Below are 17569 nucleotides of genomic sequence, written 5' to 3'. Positions count from 1 at the left end.
TACATATTATCTCTTAGAGCAAGTTTGGAAAATTACTTAGGAATTGGTTTTATGTGCAATTAGATGTAATTACATAGTTCGATATATTTCTTTGGTAAAGTAATTTATTGGTCAACATGAAATTGAGTATAATTAACGGGGTGTAATTACAGGGTTTAAGGGATAAGAATTGGTGGTGATTAATTACACTGTATAATTACAAGCTAATGTAACTTTTTAAATTTTTAAATTTTCTTTTTTCAAATATACTAAAATATTCTTTTTATATTATTTCTCTTATCTTATTTTTCAGCCTTCCAACGTGTTGATATGACGTGCCTTCCATATTTGCTACTTTTTTTTTCATAGTCGTTAAACGCAATTTTATATTTTACTAGTTTTATTTTCTATTCATTATTAAAAATTATTTTTAACACAAAAACCTTCTAAACTCATGTCTATATTTTTGTTATTTAAAAATAAAACAAATCATAAATTTCATATTATATTCATATGAGTTGGTAAACTATTAAATTCATAATTGAAACTAAATCAAGGTATTAGTTATTTTAAAGATAGTCAAGATAACAATTATTCTTTACGACAGTAGTTACAAACTTATACTTATTTAATATTTCTATTTTAAAATATATAGTTTAAACATCTATTTATAAATAATATCGAATACTTCTTGTTTATACATGTACTAGTGAAATTGACCGCGCTTTGCGCAACATATTATTGAACTTAGAAAAGATCATTTCATATATTAAATCGAGATAGAAGAGATATTCTTTTTGTATATACCCGAGACTTAGTTTCCCTATTAACAAATGATGCAAAAAAATATCTCAATAAGTTAACACCCAATAGAAATTGATCAGAAGGAAATATTGAAGTAGTAACAGTTGAGACTTATATTTTTACAATAATCCTTAGAATAGATAAATTTAGGAGTGAAAGGCAAAGAAAAATGAGAAATTATTTTCCCATTTCTTTTTTCCTTGTGCGTTGGGAGGGGATGAGAATCTAGAGGCCACTCCTTTTAGAAGAAGATTTAAAAAAGAAAAAGAAAACACTGTTTTTTGTTTAACATTACAGAGCCTACATGAAAATATGCTGAAGAATTAATCAAAAACTAACTGATGGCACAATCAATAAAAAAAATTATACTCTCGCCATCTCATGGTAAATGTCCCATAGTTATTCGGTTGAAGTTAAAGATTTAACAATATACCTTTTTGAGTGAACTAATGCAAAACGTTTAGAACAAACAAATCATTCTTCAACTCCTCCCGAAAAGTATAAGAATGAAACACTTTTTTGCAAAAAAGCATGGATAAATTAGCTTACCTTGGAGCATGAGAAATCCCAACAACTCCAAGCTCGTGTTAGTTCTTTGGAATGCTTCTTTCACCCTCTAACATCTAAAATTATTTGGTAATTTATGTGACCTCACAATTAATGGGCTAAAAAATAATAGCAAAATATTATCGCAATTTAAGTAATCATACCTTGATACACTTGGTGGTCTTGATATTTTGTAAAAAGTCCCGAACTTTTTTGTTAGCATATATATATATATACTACATATTCTCAAGCTTGCTTTCGGCTCTCAATTATATATAATTAGAATGAGAACATTAGAGCCCCTAAATGACAGTGCTACGCCATGTAATTAATATGGTAGAAATAAAATACTGTCAAAAATAAGCTTTTCATAAGTTAATAACTTTACAGAGATGAATTATGTATAAAACACGTTTAAAAGATGAAGGAGGTCATCTTTAGGAAGAGGAATGTGGATGGACTTTACACTTTTAAAATCACTGAAATGTCCGGAAGAAAGAATGTTGTAAGGATGATAGTGATCTGCATCTTCTTTACTCATTCTTCTTTACTGCCATGTTGAATCCCGTTTCACACACTTTGTAACCCACGGAAAATCACCACTCTGAACATCCTATGTTCACATCTTTGTATAGAAACTAAATATGAATGGACCGTAGAAGACCTACTTGGAAGTAGGAAACGCTTAATTTACCCTTTTCAATTTCATTTTAAGAGATACTGTGTGTAAACACCTTAATTAGGGGAATAGAACTTTCTGATCTTTTATTTTCCTAAACGTCTTTGATGTTTTAAGCGTCAATACCACACAAGAGGAGGGTTGATTTGTGTGATACCCAATTTTCGATCTAGAAGAACCAGGTTCTTCTAGGTGTTCTAACTACTACTGTTTGCGGAATTAAAAGTACATAAAATAAAGAACACAAAGATTTTATATGGAAAACACCTGGCTCAAAAGGTGAAAAAACCACGACCTACTACTCAGTAGGATTTTCTCAAACTTCCACTAAAATCACTAAGCCAAAACAACATTTACAAGACTATTTGTAAACTTAAGGATTAACTCTAATCCCGTTGTAGCACACAACCTCAACTGTTGCGACAACTTCAAGTTAGCCTATAACTTAAACTCTCAAAGTACCTAATACAATTGCTTCTATGAAAGTTGGAAAGGTACAACTTTGAACCACCTACTATAATTGAACTAGAATAAGAAAAGACACAATGGAACTGATTTTTCTATCTCGTTCAAGTAGCTTCAAGAGTGCACACTCAAATCTTACATAAATTGCTTGCAAAATCGGCTTGCTCTTTTGCTTTCAATTTAGTTTAACTTCTGCGTTTGTGCCACCCTGTAAAAGAGAACAATCACTGCTATTTAATAGGTTAGAAATCAGAGTTTGATTGGGATTCAATTTCTGATCTTCTATCATAGTTGAGTCCTTGACGATATCAAACTCTAATACTCTCTTTATCCGGATTGTGTTCTTTTCATATAAGGAGACTTTCTCCCCTTATCCAATATGCAACCTTTTCGATCAGATCAGGAGATATTGCTGCTTGATTAGTGGGACTTATCTCCTTCACGTGCATCTCACATATATAGGTTGATCATGACTGTGCTTCACATGATGGACCTGATCCATGACTGAGTTCATTTATCATTCTTCAAAACTTTACCTGTTCCTGGGCTAACAAATTCCCCCTTTTTGATGATGACAAACTCGGTGCTTTTTACTGATCAAAGAACCTGTAAGAACTCAGCTTAACCATCAACACTAAACTTAGAAAATTACTTATCATCAAGGACCAGGTTAATTAGGTTATAAATATCACTTATTTCAGCACAATATCTCTCCCCCCTTTTGGCATCATTGAAAAGTCGCATACACAATGTGAATTCTAGATTTTAATAAGTACTCCTGGCCACTTGGGCAACTGCAAGTGCAATTATGGTGAAATCATCAGTAATCAAACAAACATATTTAAACTATCAAGGTCAGAATAATCATTGAACAAGAGAGAATAGTAGTTGTCATTGATAGAGATATGTTTCTACAAACAAACCACAAAAAGAAAGAAAAACATTCAAACCATGAGCAAAAACATAAAAATCCCTAATCTGGGTCACTGGGGGGGGGGGGGTTACTAGAACTAGTTCAGGAGACAAAAACTAGGAGTCCTAAAGCTTGAAGGAACTGGAGGGTTGAGTTTGGAGAAGACTCAGCATATTCTGAAGAATTCCATCATTCTTCTCCTTTTCTTTTGCAAACTCAATTCTGAGACCATCCCTCTCAGCTTCCACTTCAACCACACGAGCCTGGAGCCTAGCAATTTCAGCATCCTTAGTAGCACATTCCTGAACCAAAGTCCTAACCTTGTTGTTGATGGGTGTCTTCAGAGATGAACCAGGTTCAACTGGGATGGCATTGATTGGATAGTCACAAGCAAGAAAAGTTTTGACACCAAAGTGTTCTTTGCTTGAGGCCATTTTCCATTTATTCAAAGGCACGTTTAGCCTGTCTAGAACCGTGGTCAGTCTGAAGCCATATGGAGTAGCATGAGCCTTGTAGCCATTGATGACCCTGTCTAGTAATTTGATAATGAGGGCAGGCCAGTTGATTTGATTTCCTCTCTCAAGGCACTCCATAAGAACCAGGTCCATGTAGTTTGTAGTATAGCTTCTCTCTTATCCGGGCAGTAGGCACTTGTTGACAAACTCAAACACAACCTTGTTCTTAGGCCTCATCTCACTTTTCTGCACAGCCCTAGCTTCATTCACATCCTCTAAATCACAGAACCTCTTGGTGATCTCAAGAGCAGTAGGTAGGGAGTCCAGGCATGAACACCTTTGCCTAGTGTAGTCATCAAACCCTTTAGAGGGTATATCCAGAATTTCTCCCAGTTTCACAGCATCAAATTGCACTGGGACTCCCTTCACCAATCTACTGACAACCCTACCCTTAACAACAACATTAGCCATGAACTCAATTAGTTCATTTCTGGCTAGTCTCCCATCCATCTGAAGGACCATGTCCTTTCAACCTTGAGCAGTTAAAGAGTCAACCAACCTCATCATCCCTGGTTCCACCAGGTCCTTCAACAATCTACCTTTCAAAGTTTTTCTCCTGTCAAAGATGACAAACTTGTCCCGTTCCTTCTCAGATTCCTCCTCCTCCTCCTCTTCTTCTTCTTCTTCTCCACTCCACTCCACTCTTCATCATCTAAAACTTTTGCTTGTTTAACTTTCACTGTAGATCTTGTCCTCTTGGCTAGTGAGGGTTCAGCAGCTACAGGCACAGAGGACGACTTCGTGGAGGAAGTCTTGGGTTTCTTAGGCGTGGGTGTAGGAACCTTCACTGATGTACCCCTTTCCTGATGGACCAGCTCCATCTCCTCTTCCTCAACAGCCACTGAGGATTCTGCAATCTTTCCCTTTACTTTGTCCATTTTCTTTTTCTTGCTTTCTTCTAAAGCCTTTTGTAGATAAGCTTCACTTTGTTTTACTCTGCTTCTTGTAGCTCTACCCCTAGGAACTGAAGAGCCAGTAGGTTTTTGGGATGAGGCTTTTCTTTTCTTGGATGGCTTAGGAATATTTTCGGCTTTTGGTGTGGTAGATTTGCGTATCTTTGGGTCATAACTTGCCCCAATCTTTCCCAGTAGATCAGCTAGGGTCTCTTTAGTAGATGAAATAGGTTTATCTCTCTTTTTGCTCAGATGAACCAACCCCTCCGCAGCCTCCCCAGACCCACTTCCCCCAGACTTCATGCCACTCTCTTCTAACCTCTCTTGTGCAACCCCACATATAGCAAGAACTGCTCCCTTCCCATTTCCCCTCTCTTCACCACATGCATCCTCTCTCTTTCTTTTTCTTTTTCAGACTTCTTTTTACCTCCACTCCTACTCGTCTCAGCCAGCTTAACATCCCTATTGGGTCCAACCAGAACAAACCTAGTTTCTAAGTTTTCAATAACAGATGAACTTACCTCAGTAGGGAATCTTAAGTCTTCTTAGAGTCAGAAGACCTATGTCCATCTCCCTCAATTGCGGATTGAAAAGATTCAGTCTTAGAGCTAGAATCAGAATTTTGAGCTGGGCTTTCTTTCACTTGGATAGCTTTCAACCTTTCATTTAAAACCTTCCTCAGAGCCCTAGATGCTACAATTTTTCGTGCAAGTATTTTCTGCTTTCGAAACCTAGGTTTTGGAGATTCACTGGGTGGAGTAGATGAGGATGAATTTGAGGGAGAAGGTGGTGGAGGGGTTCCAGGATGATCTTGTGGGTTAGACATGGTTGTTGATTTCTTGAGAGAACTTGGGAATTTTGGAGAGGAGGGCAATTGGAAGTGAAGAAGTATTTTTGACGGTTTTGGAATTATGATGAAGGATAGAGAAGTGATGTGTATTTAAAAGAGAATTAGACAATTAATAGGCAACAACATCTTTTTTAGAGGTCAATTAGAAGTCTAATCATACTGAAATACCAGACGTTTAATGATAGATTTGGCTTCCCTAGACATTAAACAAAATTTACGGTGTAGAGTTCTAGATGGACGAAACTGGTTCAATGCTTAACGGATATAATTTTCTAGGAATTTGACAAGTATAGGACTTCTGCTCATGATTGGATTATTATCTTTCTAATTGTGCAGAATATAGAAAACATACCTGAACTTTCATATGAAATCATACTGATGAACCAGGTTCTTCCTTTTGAACTCTCTTGAACATGCCTCAAATGCCATAATAGAGAATTTTTTTGCAAGAGATCAGTGAATCATATAAACACATGGCACAGGAGTATACTAATTAAAGTATGAAGCCGAGTAAAAATTAATCTAGATATTTACACACAGTTAGTTTTCCTAGCCAAATATATAATTTTTTTTTCATTGTGCATTATGAGTTGGACGTATAAGGTGATGTTAATCATCCCTAATTCCAACCTGTTCCTCTCAAAGTTTTCTCTACTTAGTGCTTTAGTAAAGATGTCAGCAATTTGCTTATCAGTAGCAAAAAATTCTATGGAGACCAAACCTTTCTCAAAGTTATCTCTTAAGAAGTGGTGCCTAACATCTATGTGCTTAGTCCTCTTATGATGAACATGGTTCTTTGTCATACTTATAGCACTAGTTTTATCACAGAATATAGGAATGCAACCAACTTAATTGCCAAAATCTACCAGCTGTTGTTTGATCCATAGAAATTGAGCACACCAAGAGGCATCAGCAACATACTCAGCTTCAACAGTGGATAAGGCCACTGAATTTTGTTTTTTTGTAGCCCATGACACAAAACATGAACCAAGGAAGTGTGTCATACCTGAGGTGCTTTTCCTATCTACTAGGAAACCTGCATAATCAGCATCAGCATATCCTACTAGATTGAAATTACTATCTTTGGGGTACCAAAGACACAGATCAGTGGTGCCTTTCAGATATCTTAGTATCCTCTTGACAACAGTCAAGTGAGACTCTTTTAGATTTGCCTGAAAACCGGCACAAAGCGCTACACTGAAAACAATGTCAGGTCTGCTGACAGTAAGATACAAGAGTGAACCAATCATACCCCTATATAACTTTTGATCAACTGATGAACCAGGTTCATCAATGTCTAATTTAGTGGCAGCTGCAATGGGTGTGTCTATTTCTTTTGATTCTTCTATTTTAAACTTTTTGATAAGCTCGTTTGCATACTTCTGCTGATAGATCATGGTTCCATTAGGACTTTGTTTAATCTGCAAGCCTAAGAAGAAGTTAAGCTCACCCATCATACTCATTTCAAACTCACTCCCTATTAATTTTGCAAAGTCCTTACTTAGCTTATCAATGGTGGCCCCAAAGATTATGTCATCAACATATATTTGTACCACAAGGAGATCCTTACCTTTTTCCCTTAAGAATAAGGTACTGTCAATTTTATCTCTTTTGTAACCATGCTCCAGTAGAAATTTGGATAGTCGTTCATACCATGCTCTTGGGGCCCACTTGAGTCCATAGAGAGCTTTGTCTAACTTGTACACATGATCAGGACATTCTTTGCTCTCAAACCCTGGAGGTTGTTTTACAAACACTTCTTCTTTCAGGTAACCATTCAGGAAGGCACTTTTGACATCCATCTGATGAAGAGTGAATTCCATGTGTGCTGAAAAGGCTATGAGGAGTCTTATTGCCTCTAGTTTTGCAACTGGATCAAAAGTCTCATCATAATCTATGCCTTCTCTTGGCTGTAACCTTGGACCACCAGTCTTGCCTTGTTTCTTATAATGATTCCATCTTCATCAAGTTTGTTTCTGAAGACCCATTTTGTGCCAATAACTGATATGTCCTTGGGTCTTGGAACTAGATACCAAACTTGACTTCTCTCGAACTGATTGAGTTCATCTTGCACTGCATTCACCCAATCTGCATCCTGCAAAGCCTCAACAACATTTTTAGGCTCAATAAGAGATAAAAAGGCATCAAAAGCACACAAATTCTTTAATTGTGATCTAGTTTTGACTCCAGATGTTGGATCCGTGATAATGTTATTAATAGGATGAGAACTTTGATACTTGTGAGGTTTCACAACCAACTAGTTTCTACTAGATGTTTCTCCCATGTTCTGTTGCTGAGGAACAAGGTCATGACCAAGTTCTTTTAGGGGATTTATTTCAATTCCTCCTTGATTAGTTCCCCCTGTTAGGTTGCCCTGGATGGAAGAACCTGTTCCATCACCTGTTCCTTATTTTGGTGCTACTTTGACTTGTGCTGAGGCTTCGGTTAAGTCCTTTACCAACCCAATGGCTTCATCTTCATGTTCCCATCTCTCAGAAAGAATGTTAGTTTCATCAAATACTATATGTACACTTTCTTCTACACACAAAGTTCTTTTATTGAACACTTCATATGCTTTGCTATGTGAAGAATATCCCAAGAATACTCCCTCATCACTTCTGGGATCAAACTTACCTAGGGAGTCCTTTCCATTATTGTGCACAAAGCACTTACATCCAAATGCCCTAAGATGAGATATATTTGGTTTTCTTCCTTTAAGTAACTCATAGGGAGTCTTCTCTATAAGAGATCTAGTCATGCATCTATTGATAATGTAACATGCAGTGTTTATAGCCTCTACCCAGAAGTTATGGGGAAGCTTACTAGAAAGAAGCATAGTCCTAGCCATGTCTTCAAGAGTCCTATTCTTTCTTTCGACTACTCTATTTTGTTGAGGAGTCCTAGGGGTAGAGAAATTATGATCTATACCATTTTCATCACATAATTCAGCAAACTTAGCATTTTCAAATTCAGTTCCATGATCAGACCTAATGGATGCAAGTTGATTTCCTAATTGTTTCTGAGTTTTTCTAACAAAAGTAGTAAACATGTCAAATGCTTCATCTTTAGAAGTTAGAAATAAAACCCAGGTAAATCTAGAATAATCATCAACAAGCACCATTACATATTTCTTTCCACCTTTGCTCATGGTTCTCATTGGACCACAGAGATTCATATGGACCAGTTCCAACAACTTGGTTGTGCTTACCATTTTCTTGCTTTTGAAGGATGATCTTACCTACTTCCTCCTTGCACAGGCCTCACAAACCTTGTCTTCCTTGAACTTGATGTTAGGTAACCCTATCACCAAGTCCTTGGAGACTAATTTGTTTAGCTGATTTAGACTGGCATGACCAAGTCTTTTGTGCCACAAGAGGGGATCATTATCCAGCACACTTAGACAAGTTAGTTCATTTTCTGAGAGAGTGGACAAATCTACAATGTAAATATTGTTAACTCTCTTTCCCTGCAAGACAATCTTATTACTGGTAAGATTAATCACAAAGCATTTTGTGGAGGTAAATGCTACAAGGTTACCTCTGTCACACAATTGTGATACACTGATCAGGCTATATTTCAAGCCATCTATCAAGTAGACATTCTCAATAGAGTGAGAGTCTGTCTTACCTACCTTTCCAACCCCAATGATCTCACCTTTCTTCCCATTTCCAAAGGAGACATTGCCTCCCTTTAAGTCCTCAAGTGAAAGGAACTGGTTCTTGCTTCCAGTCATATGTTTTGAGCAGCCACTGTCCATGTACCATATTTGGCTGCTTCCCTTCACTTGGACCTACAAAAAAAAAATCAGGGTTAGTCTTAGGAACCCAAACTAGTTTGGGTCCCTTTCTATGGGCAAATGGATAAATCAGATTCCTTCTAGTCCACCCAGGCAGCCTATTTTTTCTTTGAACAAAAGTTTTGTTCTTTTGACTGGCCTTTTCTTTTGCATTACATTCATTTTTGTAATGACCAGTCTTGCCACAATCTGTGCAAATTTTATTTTCAGGAAGAGTGAGGTACTTGCTTTTAGGATCCCACTTAGGTGCTTGAGTCCCATAACCAAGTCCTCTTTTGTTGCTACTGTGATGTTCGTATAGCCAGGAGAGTGTATTAGAAGCCTTGTTCCATTTACAAGTCTATCTAGTTCATGTTTTACCTTCCCTAGATCTTCTTTTAATACTCTTATCTGCTCACCTTTTCTGTATAACTCATCCTTCATTTTTCCTAAGTTTTCTTCTAGGGTGAGATGAGTGTGATCAGCTTTCTTCTTTCCTGTTCCTAGTTTCAGTTTTAAGTTCTCAAACCTATGTTCTAGGACACTAGTGTCAAGTTCAAGAAGCTGGTTCTTCAACTCAGTATTTCACTTTTACTCTCATTAGCCCTAGACTCTAGATTTTTGCACTTGGCTTTTAGGATCATACATTCCCTAGACAACTCTTCCTTTTCATTGTTAATTTTCTTAAACTCATCAATGAAATCCAGCAAAAGTTCAGACAACCTTTCTTCAGACAGGAATTTAATCTTGTCTTTGAGATGAAGAATACTTACCTCTTGTTCATCATCTGATTCTCCGATGTCCATTAGAGCTTGTTCATCTACAACTTCATCTTCTGAGTCCTCATCTGATGTTTCTCCCTAGGCAGCAACCATAGCCTTTGTTGATCCTTTGTTCCTTTTTGGTTGGACTTGTTCCTTCTTCCTGCTCCTTCGTTCAGCCCTTTCCTTCTTCCACTCAATTTCCCATTGCGGACAGTTCTTGATTATGTGATCAATCTTACCACACTTGTCGCATCCCTCATTGGTCTGTTTCTCAGGAGTCATTGGTTTGTTGAAGGTTGTACCTCTTGAAGAACCCTTTCCTCTCATCAGGTACTTTTTAAATTTTTTAGTGATCATAGACATTTCATCATCCTCTAGATCTGAACCTTCATCAATTCTGAGAGCCAGACTTCTTTCCTTCTTGGGTACATCCGTTTTCATGGTTTGCCTTCTTAGTTCATAGGAGTTTCCAATTAGTTCATCCAACTTGAGGGTAGCAATGTTCTTTGATTCCAGAATAGCAGTGATTTTGCTTTTCCAAGAGACTGGCAGAACCCTTGTCAAAATCTTCTCAACTTTGTCTTCTTCAAGAATAATTCTTCCAAGAGATTTAAGTTCATTTTTCAGTGTGGTGAACCTTGTATATATTTTTTGAATGGTTTCTCCTTCCTTCATGGTGAAGTTCTCATACTGGGAGTACATCAGTGTTCCTCTGGACCTCTTCACTTGAGGTGTTCCTTCATGAGCCACTTGCAAGGTATCCCAGATTTTCTTAGCAGTAGTGCAACTTTGAATTCTACTGTACTCATCTGGACCTAGTCCACACACAAGCCATTTCTTGGCCTTGGCATTTTTCTCCCACTTCTTCAGGTCTTCAGTAGTGCAGTCAGCCCTTGTCTTTGGCACATCCACTCCTTCAACATTCTTCTTTGTAGCTGCTAGAGGACCATCAGTGACTATGTCGCAGAGTTCATAGTCTTCTCCTATGATGTGATCCCTCATCTTGTTCTTCCACCAAGAATAGTACTGACCATTGAAAAGTGGAGGCCTGGCAGTGGATTGCCCTTCCCAGTTCCCAGGTGGTGCACTCATGTTGATCTTTTCCTAAGGTGTTAGCCTCTTCAATGATAACCCGCTCTGATACCAATTGATGTTTTAAGCATCTACCACACAAGAGGGGAGGGGGTGATTTGTGTGGTACCCAATTTTCGATCTAGAAGAACCAGGTTCTTCTAGGTGTTCTAACTACTACTGTTTGCGGAATTAAAAGTACATAAAATAAAGAACACAGAGATTTTACGTGGAAAACACCTGTCTCAAAAGGTGAAAAAACCACGACCTACTACTCAGTATGATTTTCCCAAACTTCCACTAAAATCACTGAGCCAAAACAACATTTACAAAACTCTTTCTAAACCTAAGGATTAATTCTAATCCTGTTGTAGCACACAACCTCAACTGTTGCGACAACTTCAAGTTAGCCTATAAATTGAACTCTCAAAGTACCTAATACAATTGCTTCTATGAAAGCTGGAAAGGTACAACTTTGAACCACCTACTACAATTGAACTAGAATAAGAAAAAAAATACAATGGAACGGGTTCTTCTATCTCGTTCAAGTAGCTTCAAGAGTGCACACTCAAATCTTACATAAATTGCTTGCAAAATCGCCTTGTTCTTTTGCTTTCAATTTAGTTTAACTTTTGCGTTTGTGCCACCCTGTAAAAGAGAACAATCACTGTTATTTAATAGGTTAGAATCAGAGTTTGATTGAGATTCAATTTCTGATCTTCTATCGTAGTAGAGTCCTTGACGATATCAAACTCTAACACTCTCTTTATCCGGATTGTGTTCTCTTCATATAAGGAAACTTTCTCCCCTTATCTAATATGCAACCTTTTTGATCAGATCAGGAGATATTGCTGCTTGATCAGTAGGACTTATCTCCTTCACGTGCATCTCACATGTATAGGTTGATCATGACTGTGCTTCACATGATGGACCTGGTCCATCATTGAGTTCATTTGTCATTCTTCAAAACTTTACCTGTTCCTGGGCCAACAGTCTTCCTCATTCAATGCATGCATTTAACCACTTTTACATTCTTAAAAATAAGTTAAACAGAAAAATTAGGATAAAAGACTAAAAAAATAGGAATAAAGATAACTACAAATGCTAGCCTAAGAGAGATGCCACCTCATCTTCTCTTGTCCCTCTTTTATATATATATATATAGATTTGTTCCCTACTAAAATTTTCTTACTTTGTATTTTACAAGTTTTGTTTTCTAACTTTCTAAGGTCATGTCTACCTTTCTAACATTCACATGAGCTAGTGACAAAATTAAATTCGTTATTGAAGATTTTATCAATTAATTAAGGTAATAATGTTATTTATTTGTAATATATTGATTTTTAATGATATTATTTATTAATTTATAATTATTTAAAATATTTTTCAGAAAAATATTTATTTTAAATGTCTCCTAATATATATATATATATATATATTTATATATATATATATATATATATATATATATATATATATATATATATATATATATATTTGCCATACAATAAAACTTATTTATATGTTAATTTAAAAAAAGAGTTTATTTAACTATATGATAATGTGAATTATATTGTAAATAACTAAATATATTGTGGCAAACCAATATGTCACTGTAATAACTATAATGTGTAATTATCAGGTTATCCTAATAATTACACTGCCAAGTAAGGAGGTTAAGGGTAGAATATGTTCGGTGCCTCACCCTTGTCTCCTTCACCGTAGACTAAATTATACATAACTTTCCAAACAAACCCTTAATAGAAAGAAGATAGTAAAATTAAGGTTTGAATATAAGAAGATTCTTGGATATGAGACGTTATTGAAGCTGTAGAGACAGAGATGGCCGTACGTGAGAAAAATTTTACTCCCTCGTTTAGTTTATGTGATCGATTCGGAGCAAAAGGATCAAATTATTTAAAAAAAAATTATGACCCTTGAACATCGTAATATTCATGTGAGGAGTTTCAACTTTTTTAAGAGAAGAAAAAGACTCATGATAAAAGCTCACATGGTAATTAGCATCTTTTGAAATAGAATGTTGATGTGAAGTTGTTATTAAGGATGGCCTAGACATAAGATGATGTGAATTATGCCTGGCCTGATTTTTACTGCGTTAAAGTACTTAATTTTTTTTTTTTTTTTTAGAGATTTTTACATTCCTATACCATATAGTAAACTATATTATCCTCAATGCTTAACTTTTAATATAATTATCTTTTATATACCTAATTATCATTTATGTACATTTTAGGTATTATAATGGCATTAATCAATCTCCTAATTTAACTCTACCGTATATTCCCACTCCCCCCAAGTTTCTCTCTTCAAACCCCACCCCCTCACCCACGTATCAAACCACACCTCACATTTTCCTCTTCAATCACCCACTATTTCCTCTTCTAAAACCAGCGAAAATCTGTAACCCCTCCACCATTGACAACCATTAAAAAGCTTTGAAGCTTTGAATTCGAATTGGGTTTTCAAAAGACATTGGTTGTTTGGATTGGATATTGTTGCAAAGAATTGGGAATTCTCTCTACGTCTCTCTCTATCTCTCAATCCCAAATTTCAGTAATGTAAAGCAAAGGAAAAGAGAGCAGTAATTTCGCCATTGACAACCATTAAAAAGCTTTGAAACTTTGAATTCGAATTTGGGTTTTCAAAAATCATTATTTGTTTGGATTGGGTGTTGTTGCAAATAATTGAGAATATGGTTTGGAGTTTATATCTCAATTTTGAGGGGCTTTGGTGAAGATTAGACTTGGTTTTGGCTGAATTTCAGATTGAAACTCGAAGAAGAAGAAAAAGACATGACATACATTATATTGCAGAAATTGTAGTAAAATTGAAGAAAAATTGTATTCTGTTGTTTATTTATTTTCTTTTATTCATTTAACTATTGTATGAAAGTTGTACAACATTGTATAAAAATTATATTTAAGTTGTATATAACTGAGTAGAAATAATGTATGAAAATTGTAGATAAGTTGTATAATATATAATTAGTTGTATGAAATTTATTTTTACTATGTATAAATCAGATACAAAAGATATATTGTATAAAGTTTGTATAAAATTTGTATTTAAAAGTTGTATGTTATTGTAGTTGTATTTAACTGGGTAGAAATAATATGTGAAAGTTGTAGATAAGTTGTATAATATATAATTAGTTGTATGAAATTTGTTTTTACTATGTATAAATCAGATACAAAAGACATATTGTATAAAGTTTGTATAAAATTTGTATTTAAATTGTATGTTATTGTAGTTGTATTTAACTGGGTAGAAATAATGTGTGAAAGCTGTAGATAAGTTGTATAATATATAATTAGTTGTATGAAATTTATTTTTACTATGTATAAATCAGATACAAAATGTACAAAAGATATATTTTATAAATGTCACGACCCAAATTAGGACCGTGACCGGCGCTCAGGAGCTAGTGCTCCCCAGTAAGCCTCATCGGAGATTTTTCAGAAAATCGGACAGAGTTTCCCCTGTTTTTGGACCATCCCAAAAATTTTCCTGTCTCAAATGAGCAACCAAACATCCTAATAGCAATTCAAATGACAATGACTTTATCAAATAACCAAAATAAGTATCTACCTTTAACAGTCCACCCACTAACAACTAGAAATGTTACTATATCTCCAAATTTTTATAGGAATGAGCGTTACTCAACATAAGTCTATAATAACAAAGACTACTCAAGACACTAAAAGAATGACCGTGGAGCGACTCTAAGAGGTCAAAGAAGAGCATGTAAATAAATAAAATCTTCGCCCACGCGAACAAGTGTGAGGCTCACCGAGAACTATCAATATGTGCGCTTTAATTAACGAAATCCTCACCTGCGTCAGCTGCTGTCTCTTAAATTTTTTTTTAGCAAGGAATGAGTCGCTAGCTTAGTGAGTAATAACACTTAACCACAACCGTTTTTATTAGGGACAAGTCAGAAAACATGCTAGTATATTAAACAGAAAATAACATAAGAATGCCCTTTCAGAAGCAATAAATAATTTTCAGTCTCATCATGTTTTCTTATAGTTTAATACACTTGACAATTCTGTAATAAGCTCGGTAACCACTGTATAATATCAATATTCATATTTTGGGAGGTTTCAATGAACGGATCATGTAATCGGTATAACTGTGGACTTCTTCGCAAGAAGTCATATATAATTAACGGTAGTCCCTACTCGAGGGAATCGATAACGGTATGCTAGTTCTACCTTCCCACTAGCGAGGGCTATAACGGTAATCGGTAATTACAAGGTGCTCTAGGTCTAACGAACCCGACGTTAGCTACGGGATCCTTCAATGTCTACTTACATTTATACTTATCTTTGTAATCCGTATATACTCATAAAAAATATTTTAAAACAATATAGGGCATTTCGGTTATTATCAAATCATATAATTTCTTTTCGATAACAGTAAATTCAAGTAACGGTAAAACAGATCTAGTGACAACGAAAATATTTAAAACAACGGTAATCTTCTCAAATAACTATTTCGGTATCATATCGAGTAAAAGACTTGTCCCACATGCAACTCAAAATAATCAGTAACATATTCATATTAAAAATCATGTCTAAATCATGCAAGTTATGAAAACACAAATTGCGGTAAGATTACTACTCACATTACTCGTGCCGAAATACCAAATGCTTCAGCTCGAACAATTCGTACAAATTCCTCCAATCAATCTATAATTACATAATATCGATCTCATGTTAATTGCCTCATTTAGGCTAAATCCATCACTAATTTAGAATACCTAATCATCGGGGTTCATGTTTGAGCCTTAGTTTGTGGATTTATATTTAATCATAGAACTAGTCCATAATTCTATCAATTTCAAACTATTTAGTATAATTTATTCCTCTAAAATTAGACCTATCAGTGCTTAAGCTAAACATTTATAGCCTTATTATCTTCATAGTAATTGTGTGTGTGGGTATATATATATATATATATAAGAGAAAGGTGATATTGAATTTATCTTTTTTGTACTACATGAAATTGCATAGATTCAGTGAAATAATTCAACAGATGAGAAGAAGAAGGTTAACCTCTTGAGTCGAAGGAGAACTTTAATATTGTCAATTTCAACTCCTAGTTCTTCTTAAGGCCTTTGCCCAAAGCTTTCTTCTTCTTTTCTTTTCTTTTTTGTCTTCTCTTTCTTTTTCTCTGGTTTCGTTTTTTTTTTCGTTTTCCTACAGAAGCCTTGGCTTCTTTTGTTTTGCTAACCCTTGCCAAACCTTGGCAGGTTATTTTTCTAATGGGCTTCGGCCCTTTTTTTTGTTTCTTTCCTTTCCCTTTTTTGTTTTGTTTCATTATTTTTTTTCATAGTTAGCTTCTTATAATTATTATTATTATTATTATTATCATTATTATTCTAATGACCAATACACCCTTATTAAAATATAGGGTATTACAATCTCCTCACCTTATGAAATTCGGTACCCGAATTTAACTCAAGTACGTACATGTAGATTGAAACAATTGGGGGTACTTGACTCGCATAGTATCCTCTATTTCCCAAGTAGCTTCTTCAACTGTATGATTTCGCCATATGACTTTTACGAACTCAATTTCTTTTGACCGTAGCTTTCTTACTTGCCTATCAACAATAGCCATTGGTTCCTCTTCGTAAGACAACTTCTCATCAAACGGTATAGAGGTGCTTCAATCACCTGAGATGAGTCTGATATACATTTTCTTAGCATTGAGACATGAAACACTGGATGAATAAAGGACAACTCGGGAGGAAGTGCCAAACGATAAGCCACGACTCCCACTCGATCTAGTATCTCATATGGTCCTATAAACCTGGAGCTTAACTTGCCTCTTTTCCCAAACTGCATCACACGTTTCATAGGGGAGACTCGTAGGAACACTTTGTCCCTAATTGTGAACACTAAATTTCTTCTTCTTTTATCAACATAAGACTTTTGTCTACTTTGAGCTTCAAGCAATCTCTGTCTGATCAACTGGACCTTGTTCATAGCTTCTTGTACTAGGTCGGGTCCCAATAAGTTAGTCTCACCTGCTTCAAATCATCCGGTAGGATAACGACATCTTCTATCATACAATGCTTCGTACGATGCCATTTGAATACTGGACTGGAAGCTATTGTTGTAAGCAAATTCAGCTAACGGTAAATAAGTGTCCCAACAACCTCCAAACTCAAGAATTCAAGCTCTCAACATATCCTCCATGATCTGAATAGTACGTTCAGACTGCCCATCGGTCAGTGGATGAAATACAGTACTAAGATCTACTCGTGTACTCTATGCTTCTTGAAAA

General features: G+C 35.5%; 1 protein-coding gene across 1 annotated transcript; it reads right to left on the bottom strand.

Annotated features, from left to right (window-relative positions):
* Positions 1-4443: 4443 nt before the first annotated feature.
* LOC138888143 (protein WVD2-like 4) lies at positions 4444-5097 on the bottom strand. Its single transcript, XM_070169957.1, has one exon. It carries the CDS (start codon positions 5095-5097, stop codon positions 4444-4446), a length of 654 nt encoding a protein of 217 aa, XP_070026058.1.
* Between the last annotated feature and the right edge of the window lie 12472 nt (positions 5098-17569).

The sequence above is a fragment of the Nicotiana sylvestris genome, chromosome 3 (assembly GCF_000393655.2).
Source record: "Nicotiana sylvestris chromosome 3, ASM39365v2, whole genome shotgun sequence".
NCBI classification, from domain to species: Eukaryota; Viridiplantae; Streptophyta; class Magnoliopsida; order Solanales; family Solanaceae; genus Nicotiana; species Nicotiana sylvestris.
The sequence above is the reverse complement of the archived record's forward strand: the minus strand, read 5'-3'. Positions and strand labels throughout refer to the sequence as shown.

Coding starts and splice junctions, on each gene's coding strand:
- LOC138888143 (XM_070169957.1), bottom strand. CDS start 5,097: ATGAAGTCTGGGGGAAGTGGGTCTGGGGAGGCTGCGGAGGGGTTGGTT.